The sequence below is a fragment of the Globicephala melas genome, chromosome 2, assembly GCF_963455315.2.
Source record: "Globicephala melas chromosome 2, mGloMel1.2, whole genome shotgun sequence".
Taxonomy (NCBI): Eukaryota; Metazoa; Chordata; class Mammalia; order Artiodactyla; family Delphinidae; genus Globicephala; species Globicephala melas.
This window is the reverse complement of record NC_083315.2, coordinates 129840041-129851201: the sequence shown is the minus strand read 5'-3', so window position 1 is coordinate 129851201 and position 11161 is coordinate 129840041. Positions and strand designations below refer to the sequence as shown.

Genomic DNA, 11161 nt, shown 5'->3' with positions numbered 1-11161 from the left:
GTACCTCTTCCCAGCATTACTCCTAGGGAGAATTTATTGCTGTTCCAAAAGAATCAGTCACATTCCCCAGACTGCATTTGATCTCATCTTATCCAGTGGCCCAGGATGTTTGAGTTTAAATAGGTATATCTTATATATACTTATAAATTGCAAATTTAAGTGAATTAAATTACAAACAAATTATTAGGAAATTAAAAGATGCCTTCAAATTTATTAGGAAAAAATCTTATGGATATTGTGTGAATATTCTATTCTGTTTTTTCTAAATATAACTGGTAATTGCAGTTAGCCAATAAACAAGGAAGGTGGATTGAGCAGGGTTAGTCCCTTCTCCCACTCAGCTGCAACTATTCTGGTCAAACTATACCAAAAGTATATCACCTCTGACGTCAAGAAGAGAGGATGGGGCAAAGAAGAAAATATATATAACTCAGTTTGATTCCATTCAATAAATATTTATAAGCACATACTAGTGTGTTATTTCAACATAACACACCAATATTTTAAACTCCCTTTACTCTTATTCTTTTTCTCTCACCCATCTGGCAAAATCCCAACTTCGGTTGAACCTCCTGTCTGTCTTCATTATGCCTGCAACAGAACAGCCCTGTTCCTTTTTATATGCACCTCTAAGACTGTATCCCTGTCCATCAGAAAATATAGCTTAATTTGTAATTATACATTCCTAAGTGTTCTTAAAGATGCAATTAAATGTGTATTTTCCCCCTAGTAGACTATAAGCTCCAGGAAAACAAGAACTATGACTATTTCTTGCTCATTACTGTATCCCCAGAAGATGGATATATATATATATATATATATATATACTATTGAATGAATTTGTGAATATGTTAGACACTATGATAGGTAAGCAGAGATACAAAAAGACTAAGAAATGTCATCAGTTCTCAAGGAACTTAAAATATTGTAGAATAGAGAAGAAGTGAGGTGACAAGTTAGGGTATATCTTAGTTTTGGAAGGAGGGGTCATTAAAAGTGATGTCATAACAAACAGTGATGAAATTTTTTTAGATCTTCAAAATATCATTTTTAAGGATAGTCTCCTAACCTACTAACGTATAATGTAGCATTGATGGGTGTTGTGGTTTTAAAATATGTACACAAATTCTTTGATACTTCCCATTTCAAGAAGTGGAGCCTAATTTTCCTCCCCTGGATCTAGTGACTTGTTCTGGACAAATAGAATAAAGTGGAAGTGACAGTAGACAACCATTGAGCCTAGGTCATGAAAAGCGTTGGAGTTTCCTCCTTACTCTCCCTTGGACCACTCCCTCTGGGGGAAGCCAGCTGTCATGCCAAGAGGACACATCAGCTGGTCTGTGGAGAGACCCACACGGAAAGGAACAGCCAGCAAGGAACTGAGGCCTCCTGCCAACAGCCATGTGAGTGAGCCATTTTCGAAGCAGAGCCTCCAACCCGAGGCAAGCCTTCAGATGACAGAAGCTCTAGTCTTAATTGCAACATCATGAGAGACTGAGTCATACAACCCAGTTCAGCTGTTCCTGAACTGCTGGCCCACAAAAACTTGAGATAATAAATGTTTGTTGTTTTAAGCCACTAAGTTTGTGGTCATTTGTTACATGATGACAGATAACTAATACAACAGGAACTGATATTTTTCTAGAGAGAATTGAGAAACAGTACCAGATAGGCAAGTAGCAACTACTTTTGCTCACACATCAGCTGTAACACTTGAGTTTTTAGAAATTTGTCATTCCAAATATCTTCCCCCAAATACTTACCAGAATGCACTTAATTGAATGTGTCTATGGCCGAGCAGCAAGATGTTGATGTAGAAATAGAAGTTAGAATTCCTAGCTTCTGGGAAATACTCTTCTTTAATCAAAGTAATACATAAAGTTTTTTTTAAGTACTACAAGTCTTAGATTGAAAAAGAGGAGTCTACGGCCCCACCCTATTCTATCCCTGAGCCCCACTATCCAATTATTTTTTTTATTAATTTTTTTTTTAATTTTTATTTTTGGCTGCGTTGGGTCTTCATTGCTGTGCGCGTGCTTTCTCTAGTTGTGGTGAGCGGGGGCTACTCTTCATTGCAGTGCGCGGGCTTCTCACTGCAGTGGCTTCTCTTGTTGCGGTGCACGGGCTCTAGGCGTGTGGGCTTCAGTAATTGCGGCACACGGGCTCAGTAGTTGTGGCTCGCGGGCTCTAGAGCACAGGCTCAGTAGTTGTGGAGCACGGGCTTAGTTGCTCCGCAGCATGTGAGAACTTCCCTGGCCAGTGTTCGAACCCGTGTCCCCTGCATTGGCAGGCGGATTCTTAACCACTGTGCCACGAGGGAAGCCCCTCCAATTCTTTAACTTGTTTTTTTTTGTATTTACCTCCACATTTCTAACTAATATGCTTATGCTGCTATTTCTTGTTAGGTCAATTTTAGGCTTTATCTTTTGACTTCCTAATAAGAAAGATAAAGATTCAGCACCCTTATATTATTCCAGATTCCCACTTTCCCTACCTCTACCCCCCCCATATACAATATATACAAGTTTTGGTTAAATCACTCTCCAGCACTTGTCTTATCGTGGGGCTATGCAAGTCAAGCAATATACTATAGTTACATTTGCTTTATTGTAAAATTGTTTTGAACATCCTATAATTAAAAGCTGCCTCATTTAAAAAATATGCTTAGCTATTTTTTAAAATCACTTTTTCTTCCCAAATTTACAATACAATTGTAAAATTCCTCTGAATAGTGTTTTTCAGAAAGTCACATCAGGTATCCCTCCAGTCCCAATTTTAACTAGAGACACCCCTACTGGAGGCCTCCATCTTCTTCTAGTGTTGCCGCATAACTCCCTTCTAGAACTTTCCTAGCTCCTCTCTTGTGTACTATCTTCTCTTTCCTGATACCCAGGTCTCCTCTTTTTTGTTTTACTCCTTTGTTTGGTTGGATCATATCCTTTCAGTGAATTTTCCTAGAAAGGATTTAAAGATGTACATTATTCTTTGTATCTAACAATATCTTAATTCTACTCTCATACTTGATTAATAGTTTGGCCGGCTATAGAATTCTCAGAATTTTGGAGGCCTTGCTCTATGGTCCTGTAGCTTCCAGTGCGTCTGTAGTACCCTTCTGATTCTCAATTCTTTGTCAGGAACCAAGATTTCTTTCTTCTTTTTGAAATTTTTATCTCTGTTAGGGACATTTTCCATCCACTGACTGGGCATTTAGTATGCCCTGTGAATCTAGACAGTCATCCCTCCATTTGGCTATTTTCTTGAATTACTTCTAAGCTTATTTCCTATGTTTGCATGTTCTCTCTAAGTGGTACTCTTATTAGTCAGACTGTTCTCCTTGAATTAGTCCCCTTATTTTTTTTTCTATCTCTTCTCATCTATTTCTGCCTTTTTGTCTTTTTCTTTCACTATCTAGATTTCATCAGTACTTCTAACGGTTGCAGCTGGAAACAAGGTCTCTGGAGGAATCGTTAGCAGTTCACTAACTATAAGGCAGAGAGGTGTTGGAAGTGAAGTTGGAGAAATAGATAGGGACCTTGAATGTCGTGCTGAGAATCTTGAATTTAATTATTCAGAAGCATCAGATCAGGAGCATCACAGATTTTAGACAGAAGTGTGATTTACATTTTTGAGAAACCAGGCTAGCAGGGAAGACTATTTTTTTGAGGGGTACAGCCCTAGAAGTTGGGTAATCAGTTAAGGAAATATGGTAATAAATCAGGTGAGCAATAATCAGGGCTGAAACTAGTCCTTAGTCATAAAGATGGAGAGGAGGAAATAAACTGATGACAGAACTGGCAGGACAGAATAGGTTATGGAAGGTGAAAGAGAGGGGGAGACTGAGGATGGTTTCCTGATTTCTAGCTGTCTAGATATGTATGGCAATGTGATCAAACATTTCTGAGAAAACCAGATGGCTGTGTTCAATAGGCAGTTGGATTTTGAAGCTCAAGGAAGAGATCTGAACTGGAAAAATAGATTTGGGAGTCATTAGCATAAAGGAAATATTTAAAATCATGAGATTGGGCAAGTTTCTCCAGGGGAGAGTATAGATGAGGAAAAGCACTGAAGAAAGGATAGAACACTGGGGAACACTCACATCTTAAAGGAAGGCTCAGGGAAAGCCCATGAAGGAGACAGTTAAATAATATCAGAGAACTATAAGGAGGATCTGGAATGTTCAGTGCACAGGAAATTGAATCAAAGAAAGAAGGAATCTTCTTTGTCAAAATGCAGCAGAGATGTTATGATTTCTATGAAAAATGGCAATTAGATTTGCCAATAAGAAGGTCAGGTAAAGAAGAGTAAGAGAGTGGAGTTGGCAACCAGACTGCACATTGGGCTAAGGTATGATCCCGAAGTTAGGAAGTGAAGTCAGTTACTATTTATAGTTCATCCTTTCAGGAACCTGAGGTAAAGAAGGTGATGACAGAGCTTACGTGGCACGTCTCCCCAACTCAGATGATCTCAAGCAGCCCAATAGAAAAGTCTAGCAATACAACATGTGCACACTTACATTCAGTAAATATTACATAGATCTAATCAAGTATCAGAACCAGACCTTTAGGTTTTTATTTAGCCTTTCTTCCTCTTGTGTGTCATAATAATCCTTTTCCTTGATCACATTGTTTTCCTTAATCATTTCCTTCTAGTCAATTCAACGTCAGAAAGTGTTCATGTACTGAGAAGTTTCCCACAGAAATTCCATTTTGAGAAATTGGACTCAAGCCATTTCCTGCTTTGGTCATTAAAAAAATAATAATAGCTGTTATTTGCAGAGTAAACAGAATTCTGTCAAGAAATGCTGTGTACATTAAATCTAAGTCATGTTATTGTTATGATCACTAGTATTAGAATAACAAGACCGTGGCCTTGTTCATCGCTAAAAAATTTACTATTGTTTAGCAAAGTTATAATATATGGGAGGCTGTAGTTTCAGAAATCCAAGGTTGAACTATGTACCCTGTGGATGCTCCCTAGTTATTTGATAACTAATCGGTTATTTCATGGCCTTAACATAGGCAAGATGGTGTGAGAGGAGGCAGAGTTGAAGAAGTGAACTCACACAAAGGACCAACACAAAAGGGTTCTCAGGGAAATGTCAGTAATATTTATACAGTATGTATAAAACTGTATTTTACACATTCTAAAATCACTTACAAATCTGGTAGGAAAAAATATAATTTTCAAGACAATAAAGTAAGATCCAGCAATCTCACTTCTGGGTATATACCCGGATATCTGTACTTCCACATCCATCCAGCATTATTCGCAATTGCCAAAGCATGGAAACAACCTAAGTGTCTGTCAGCAGATAAATGGATAATGAAGATGTCGTATACATATACAATAGACTATTATTCAGCATGAGAAATTTGATACAACATAGATGGGGCTTGAGGGCACCATGCTAAGTGAAATAAGTCAGACAAGACAAATACTGCATGGTATCACTTATATATGGAGGAATAATAATAATGAAAAAGCAAACTCATAGAAACAGAGTAGACAACTGGTTGCCAGGGGCAAGGGGGTTGGGAAAGCAGGGAGAGGTTGATAAAGGGGTACAGACTTTCAGCTATAAGATGAATAAGTTCTGAGAATCTAGTGTGTAACATGGTGACCATAGTTGATAACACTGTATTGTATCATTGATATTTTCTGAGAGTTGAACTTAAATGTTCTCACCAAGGGAGGGGAAAAGGGTAAATATGTAAGATGATAGATGGGTTAACTTGATGGGGAGAATCCTTTCACAATGTATATGTATGTCAAACCAGTTAGATATACACTTTAAATATCTGACAATTTTATTTGTCAGTTATACTTCAATAAGGCTGGGGAAAAAAGACAATAAATTAAAAAAATTGTCTTATATGGTGGTTGTTTCTGATTTTAAGTTTCCTAGAAATTTGTTCTGGGCAAGAATTTGAATCTTATGGACTAGTGCCTTCATCCTGGGAATATTGATGTTTTTAAATTCTCCCTAATTACGGGCTATTGCATCAGAGTGAAATCCAGAGCTGATGATGTTCAGATTGCTTCTTTCTGCAATTTTAGGCTTTATTCATTTAGTTTCCCCCTTTTCATACTGTGTCTCTCATTTTTGATAGCTTAATCTTCAGATATTAATACTGTGGCCATATGAAATATATTCATTCATTTTACAAATGTGTGCAAAGATTTCTGGGAGTCACAGGCATGTTTGAGACATAATCCCTGCTTAAGGAGTTAAAAGAGATTACAGTTCAGTGGTAGAAACATAAAGTAGAACTGTCATAAAAGATTACATACTAAATTCCATGGTGTGTCCATCCATGTGCAGGGACTGGGTTTTATACATCTTTATATCTCTAAGGTCAAGCTCAATCTGGCAGAGTGTAAGTTCCACCCAGTGGAACTGGGTGAAGAGGAAACCAGGAAGACTCATGATGAGGGATTGAGTGAGCTGGGTCTGGCCCTAGAAGGATAAGTAGAACCCATACACAGTATAGTGAAAAAGTAACTTTTGGAGTAAAGCGAGAGATTGTATTAATATGCACACATTGCATTTTGTAGATACTAAGATCAGAGCTTCCCCGGCCCACCAGGATGTCAGATGATTGGTGACTTTTTAATTATATGTCAATTCACTTGGCAGTGATGGACATAGCATAGGGTTTGAGTCTCACCCCTACCATACCAAGTGATTTTTAATAACGTATATAAATTCTATGCCTATTCTTCTCAGCTAGAAAATAGGAGTATAATATCTATTTGAGGCCTACCATATCCTAGAGTTATGTCAATAAGTGATGGCTTTTTAAGAAAAAACAGAAGCAGAAACAAACAGGAAAAGATTTACCAAAAAACTAAATAGAAATATTTTAGCTGTTAATGTAATGTGTAAGATGTTGGAACGTTTTCCAGTTTCACCTTGAAAATTTATCCTTAAAAAAAAGCTGATGGACCCATCCCACAGCTGGGATCAGAGGACCTGGCTCTCTCACTGCCCAGCTCCCATTCCTATAGCTCACATTGCCTCACCTCTCTGGGCCTGTTTCCTCCTATAAAAAAAACAGTAATCTCCCCCTCTGTCCACACAGTAGCCACTGGCCACATCTGACTATGAAATGTGGCTAGTTCGTAAAAAATACACATCAGATTTCAAAGCTAAAAATAAAAAATGTAAAATATTTTATGAATCATCTACTATTGAGTATATTTTGAAATATTTTGCACATAATGGTTTCAATAAAATCGATTATTAAAATTAACTTCACCTGTTTCTTTTTGCTCTTTTGATGTGACTACCAGAAAATCTAGATTAGATATGCAGCCCTGGTCTAGATAGATGATCACGAATATCCGTCTCAGCCTTAGGACTCAGCCAGGGCCACTGTGCACACGTAATTCAGTTTGATTTCCTCGCACTGAGATACGGAAGGACTGGCTGGGAGTGAGCAGGCTGGGGCGGGGACCTGCCGGAAGACACAGACCCCTCCAGCTTTCGCTCCGGCTCGGCTCTCGGAGCGGGAAGGACCCCGACTCCCACGCGGGGCTGGGGGTAGACAGCCCATTCCAGTCTCCGGGCCCCGGGAGTTAAAGGGGCCGGGGGCGGGCGCGGCGCGCCGGGAGGGGCCGAGCCGCGAAGCGGGTTGGTGCGTCAGCCTCACGCGTGGGGAAGGAAGCGGGCCTCAGGCCCCGGACTGCCACCGCGGGGTCCCCGGCACGTCCGCAGGCTGCACCGGGAAGTGGCGGCTTCTGAGAGGCTGGAGAGCCGAGGGCGGGCCTGGGAGGCGGCCGGGAGGTGGGGCGCGGCCGGGGGCAGGCCCGCGCGGGCTTCATCTGCGGACTCACGGCCTGCTCCCGATTGCTGGGGATTCCGAGGCGCGGCGCGAAGACCGCCCGGAGCGGCTATGGACCACCGCTGGGGCTTCCTGATCGGCTTCCTGGGCGCCGTGGGGCTGCTGGGCTCGGGCCACGGCGGGCAGCAGCCCCCGGAGACGGCGGCGCAGAGGTGCTTCTGCCAGGTGAGGGGTGTGCGTGGCGGCGCTGCGGGTCCCGGGACCCCTGCCTCCGCCGTGCGCTCTGTCCCGCGCGCCCGGGCAGGTGGGGCGCTGGGGGTGCGTCTCTGCATCTCCACCCTTCCGGAAGGAACCCCCGTGCTTCTGCTCCCTGGCAGGGGCTGAATCCTCTGCAGCTCGCCTGGGTTGGTGTGGACCGGTTCCCCCCTTCCCCCCCCGCCCCAAACAGCCTGAACCGACGTCGAATCGCCCTCCCCCGCTTCCGATCAGGCGTGGGACGAGAGGTGTGGGTGCACCGCTGTTTCTTTTATTTTCGCAGAACCTGGGTCTTCCTGACTTCTAATTTGACTTGGAACAGTGTGGGCTGTGCCTGTGCTGGATGTCTTCTCCGGCCTTTCTGGCCAGGACAGGCTTTTGCAGGGGGGCTGCCCTCAGATCTCCCTGTCAGGCAGGAGAATGCCTTCGTGTGGCTTTTCTGTGTCTAAGCCTAACTGCCTGGTGTCTTGGGGGCCGCGGTTGCCCTGTGACTACTCGCCCTATGTGTCCTTTGTTTTTCCTGAATGTAGTGAGACTCTTTTACCGTGACATCCATATTGCTGGTCTGAATTGGGAGAACGGTCCTCAGTGCACAAGTTTAATTACAAGCTTATTATGATTATTTCCTTCTGTTAGTAAGAGATGTGGGTTCCTTGAGAAAAAAATTCAAAGAAAGTTACAGGTTTTTGGTGCCCACAATATCTGATATTGTAATATCATTATTCTTAAAGTCACCTTTTGGTTGGCTTCTGTTGATAAAAATTACATTTTATACAAAATTGAGATATGGGTATCCAAATTGTTCCTTTTAAGTAGACGTTACTATTAACTTATCAGAAATAACATTTTATGTGTGTAGGGGGGGTAATACTATTTCACAGAGGAAAGAAGAATTTAAATATTATGAGAAGAGGTGTCATCTCTTTCACTGCTTTAAATTCTTGGATTTTATTTTTTGCTGAGTGATTTGGAAGTTGGGGTGAGTGATAGCTGGGAAGGTGTAAGAGAAATTGAAAGAAAATTGCTGCTTTATAACTAAGAGATTGAAAAGCTCCTTTACCTTCAGTGATTATGAACAGTATACAATCAAGTACTTAAAAGAAAAAGGGTAATTTTTCTTCTGCTTACAAATATAATGTATCACAAAGTTTAAACATTTAAAAATAAGTAAATTAGAAATAAGGGGACTTAAAAATAAGGTATTCAGGGCTTCCCTGGTGGCGCAGTGGTTGAGAGTCCTCCTGCCAATGCAGGGGACACGGGTTCGTGCCCCGGTCCGCGAAGGTCCCTCATGCCCCGGAGCGGCTGGGCCCGTGAACCATGGCCGCCAGGACTGGGCGTCCGGAGCCTGTGCTCCGCAACGGGCGAAGCCACAACAGTGAGAGACCCGCGTACCGCAAAAAAAAATAAAAATAAGGTATTCAGTGCAGAAGGATTCCATTGTAACATTTTCAACTATATTCTAGAGATTTGGATAATGGAATAAAAGTACATGTTGAACTTTTAAACGTTCACTCCCCTCCCCCATAACCATTTTAGATATTTGATTAAAATTGGGGAGCTTTTAGTTTTTTATATTCATTTACTTTTTCTTCTGATTAGTGTTAGGCTTTTTTACTCTTTCACAATATTTTCAAGATTAAAATACACAAAAATCTGTTAGACCTCTTTCTTTTTCTTTTAGAACAAGAGTGACTTTTTCTTTCCAGAGCCAAATTAAAAAATAATAAAATGAGTAAAAAAAAATTTAAGGGAAATTTAAAATGGTTTACTTAAATAAACTTAAAAACAGAGACCATCAATTCCAATTCAATAAATGAAACACGTGTACCTTAGTTCTAATTATGTTCAGTAATAGAAGGGATGGGGGAAAGGGGAGGAAAGGAGGGAGGGGACTGTGACGAATAGACATGAAGAGAAAGATGGAGACAAACATATTGACATGCACACCGAAACAGAGGGAGAGACAGATAAAAGAAAAAAGTGGAGAAAGAAAAGATAAGGGGAGGAACAAATTATTCATTCAAAAAACATTTATAAACACTATGTACATTGATCTGAGAGTTTGGAATACAGAAATAACTATGGCATAATCCCTGCTCTGAAGAGCTTACAGTTCAGCACATCATGTTCTTTGGGGCTTGGGAAGAGGTGGGGATCCTAGGTATTTTTAAAAAATTTAAAAAGTTAGTAAATATCGCTAGAAACTAAATTTTCACCTGAGATTTGGAAATACAAGTTCAAATCTTGCCTGGTTCTATTTGCAGTTTCCAACTGGCCACACAGTCCTGTTGACTCTTTTTTGTTTATAGTCACATCCCTTTCTTTCTTCCTGTTGCCTGTGCCTCTTACCACTTCTGCCTTGAGTTACCACACCATCACCCCTCACCACACTGTTGCATGGGTGCCTGACTTAGGGGTTGTGATTTGAGCCAGAGCAGCATGTAGTTAGTTATTCGACCTTAGAAAGTCATTGAAGTAAACTGCACAAAGCTCTACAAATAATCAGACTAAATTCAATAAGCATTTATTGAGGCCTACTATGAACAAGTTTTGAGAGATCAAAAAATAAAAAGTTACAATTTAGTCCCAATTCCTGACACTCCAGAGTACGGAGACTGGTAAATAATTGGTGCGCAGCAAGTGTTAGGGAAATTATAATACAAGATGTGAACACTGCAGGAGCTGAAGTATATTCTTAATTGAAGATGGGTTGACAGCTTCCAATGAATATTTAAACTTAGTCAGTTACTGCAGCGATCCCCAACCTTTTTGGACCCAGTGACTGGTTTCATGGAAGACAGTTTTTCCACCGACCATGAGGGGCAGCAGATGAAGCTTCGCTGGCTCTCCCTCCTCTCACCTCCTGCTGTGCAGCCCAGTTCCTAACAGGCCACGGACCGGTAGAGGTCCTTGGCCCCGGGGTTGGGGACCCCTGAGTTATTGCATATGCCTGTTAGTTGACATCACATCCTATTAAAACCATTTTCACTATATGTTGTAAGTTCTTTTGAGAACAGTGCTTCAGCTTAGTTGCTCAAAGTAAGTGATCAATTGTCTGGAACTTATAAATCTTCCTTATATACATTCCCTTTCCCCCAATCCCTGTATCATTCTGTTAA

General features: G+C 41.0%; 1 protein-coding gene across 2 annotated transcripts in view; it reads left to right on the top strand.

The window, feature by feature from the left end:
* The first annotated feature begins 7431 nt into the window (after window positions 1-7431).
* ERO1A (endoplasmic reticulum oxidoreductase 1 alpha) overlaps window positions 7432-11161 on the top strand; it is a 44452-nt gene continuing 40722 nt past the window's right edge. For both annotated transcript variants that reach the window (XM_030854985.2, XM_030854983.2), the window contains exon 1: window positions 7432-8009. In XM_030854985.2, the coding sequence (XP_030710845.1) occupies window positions 7896-8009 (114 nt within the window). In that variant the 5' untranslated portion in view covers window positions 7432-7895. The remainder of the gene's footprint in view (window positions 8010-11161) is intronic.